The 2,283-nt window shown below is 50.2% G+C and overlaps 1 protein-coding gene across 1 annotated transcript in view; it reads right to left on the minus strand.

Annotated features, from left to right (window-relative positions):
* LOC104989270 (NKG2D ligand 3-like) overlaps positions 1-803 on the minus strand; it is a 5,662-nt gene extending 4,859 nt beyond the window's left edge. Inside the window, exons 1-2 of the mRNA XM_010840904.1 lie at positions 722-803; positions 105-236 (exon numbers count right to left, since the gene is read on the minus strand). Of these exons, the coding sequence (XP_010839206.1) occupies positions 105-236; positions 722-803 (214 nt within the window). The remainder of the gene's footprint in view (positions 1-104; positions 237-721) is intronic.
* Positions 804-2,283: the final 1,480 nt, after the last annotated feature.

Genomic DNA, 2,283 nt, shown 5'->3' on the forward strand with positions numbered 1-2,283 from the left:
AAGGCCGAGCAGATCCGTCCCGCTCGGGACCGCGCCTCCGCCGCCCAGGAGAAGCTGGGCCGCCGCGGGCCGTCGCCACCACCGCCCGCGAGCCCTTCACAGACCCGAGCTTCGGCCGCCGCGCAGCTCATCTCGTCCTAGCACGTGGCAGCCAGCCGCGGCCGCCACTTCCGCGCTCTCAATCTCGGCCCTGCCTTCTCTGCAGCCCCGTCCGTTCTGCAGGTGAAATTTATTACCTGTAAAGAGCTCTGGTCTTACAAGGACAGAGAGCGGTACCGATCTGAAGGGTTTGTGTGAGCAGATGGGATCGGGAGAGGGCGTGCTTTTCGAGGAGTTACCTGGGTCTCTTCTCCCCGGGACGGCCACCTGTCCCAAACCCCCTGGCTCCAGGGCTCCCACTTCGCAAGGGCAGGCCGGGGTCTTGAGGGCAGCATTTCCTGCTGCTTTCTCGCCACCTTTTCTACCAACTTCATCTCCGAAACGCCCGGCACCAACCACTGTTTCACCAAAGTCACCTCTTTTCTGGCCCAGAGGGTGGGTAACCAGCCTGGGAAAGCGCCCCACCCCAGGAGCAAAGGGGCCAGGGGAAGGGACAGAGGAGGGCGGGGGTCACACAGCACAAAGTTTCCCTAACCCCCTCGTATACCCCCATCCCCTTCCCGGGTTAAGTCATTCCCTCCACCCCTCCACCCACAACCGAGAAGTTCATCCCTGAACTCACCGCCTGGCGTCGCGCTGAACGGGTAAAACAGAAGTAGAAGCAGAAAGCGAAGACCGGGCTTGAAACCCCGGATCCAGGCCATTGTCACCTCATCCCAATTTTGCAGGAATGCTAGGTTGCCGGTTGGAAGTGGGGATTATCTGAGACCTAGCTGGCTCTGGCTGGTGTCTTTGTGCCTGCTCCTTTCCAGCGGCACGCCTCTGGGTCCCGCCCGCTGGGCTGGGCTGAACCAACTTGGCCAGGCTTGTCCTGAAAGACCGGCTGATTCCTGATTGCCAGTTGCTGTGTCCCATCCCTTCCCTCTAGAATCATGGGCTCATAGCTAGAATCTTTGCAGTCAGATAGCATGGGGAAGCCTTACAAATAGCTGTGAAAAGAAGAGAAGCAAAAAGCAAAGGAGAAAAGGAAAGATATAAGCATGTGAATGCAGAGTTCCAAAGAATAGCAAGAAGAGATAAGAAAGCCTTCTTCAGTGATCAATGCAAAGAAATAGAGGAAAACAACAGAATGGGAAAGACTAGAGATCTCTTCAAGAAAATGAGAGATACCAAGGGAACATTTCATGCAAAGATGGGCTCGATAAAGGACAGAAACGGTATGGACCTAACAGAAGCAGAAGATATTAAAAAGAGGTGGCAAGAATACACAGAGGAATTGTACAAAAAAGATCTTCATGACCAAGATAATCAAGATGGTGTAATCACTCACCTAAAGCCAGACATCCTGGAATGTGAAGTCAAGTGGGCTTTAGAAGGCATCACTACAAACAAAGCTAGTGGAGGTGACGGAATTCCAGTTGAGCTATTTCAAACCCTGAAAGATGATGCTGTGAAAGTGCTGCACTCACTATGCCAGCAAATTTGGAAAACTCAGCAGTGGCCACAGGACTGGAAAAGGTCAGTTTTCATTCCAATCGCAAAGAAAGGCAATGCCAAAGAATGCTCAAACTACCACACAATTGCACTCATATCACACGCTAGTAAAGTAATACTCAAAATTCTCCAAGCCAGGCTTCAGTAATACATGAACTGTGAACTTCCAGATGTTCAAGCAGGTTTTAGAAAAGGCAGAGGAACCAGAGATCAAATTGCCAACATCTGCTGCATCATCTAAAAAGCAAGAGAGTTCCAGAAAAACATCTATTTCTGCTTTATTGACTATGCCAAAGCCTTTGACTGTGTGGATCACAATCATCTGTGGAAAATTCTGAAAGAGATGGTAATACCAGATCACCTGACCTGCCTTTTGAGAAACCTGTATGCAGGTCAGGAAGCAACAGTTAGAACTGGACATGGAACAACAGACTGGTTCCAAATAGGAAAAGGAGTCCGTCAAGGCTGTATATTGTCACCCTGCTTATTTAACTTATATGCAGAGTACATCATCAGCAACCCTGGGCTGGAAGAAGCACAAGCTGGAATCAAGATTGCCAGGAGAAATATCAATAACCTCAGATATGCAGATGACACCACCCTTATGGCAGACAGTGAAGAGGAACTAAAAAGCCTCTTGATGGAAGTGAAAGAGGAGAGTGAAAAAGTTGGCTTAAAGCTCAACGTTCA

Source organism: Bison bison, unplaced genomic scaffold (assembly GCF_000754665.1).
Source record: "Bison bison bison isolate TAMUID 2011002044 unplaced genomic scaffold, Bison_UMD1.0 scf7180017864148, whole genome shotgun sequence".
Lineage (NCBI taxonomy): Eukaryota > Metazoa > Chordata > Mammalia > Artiodactyla > Bovidae > Bison > Bison bison.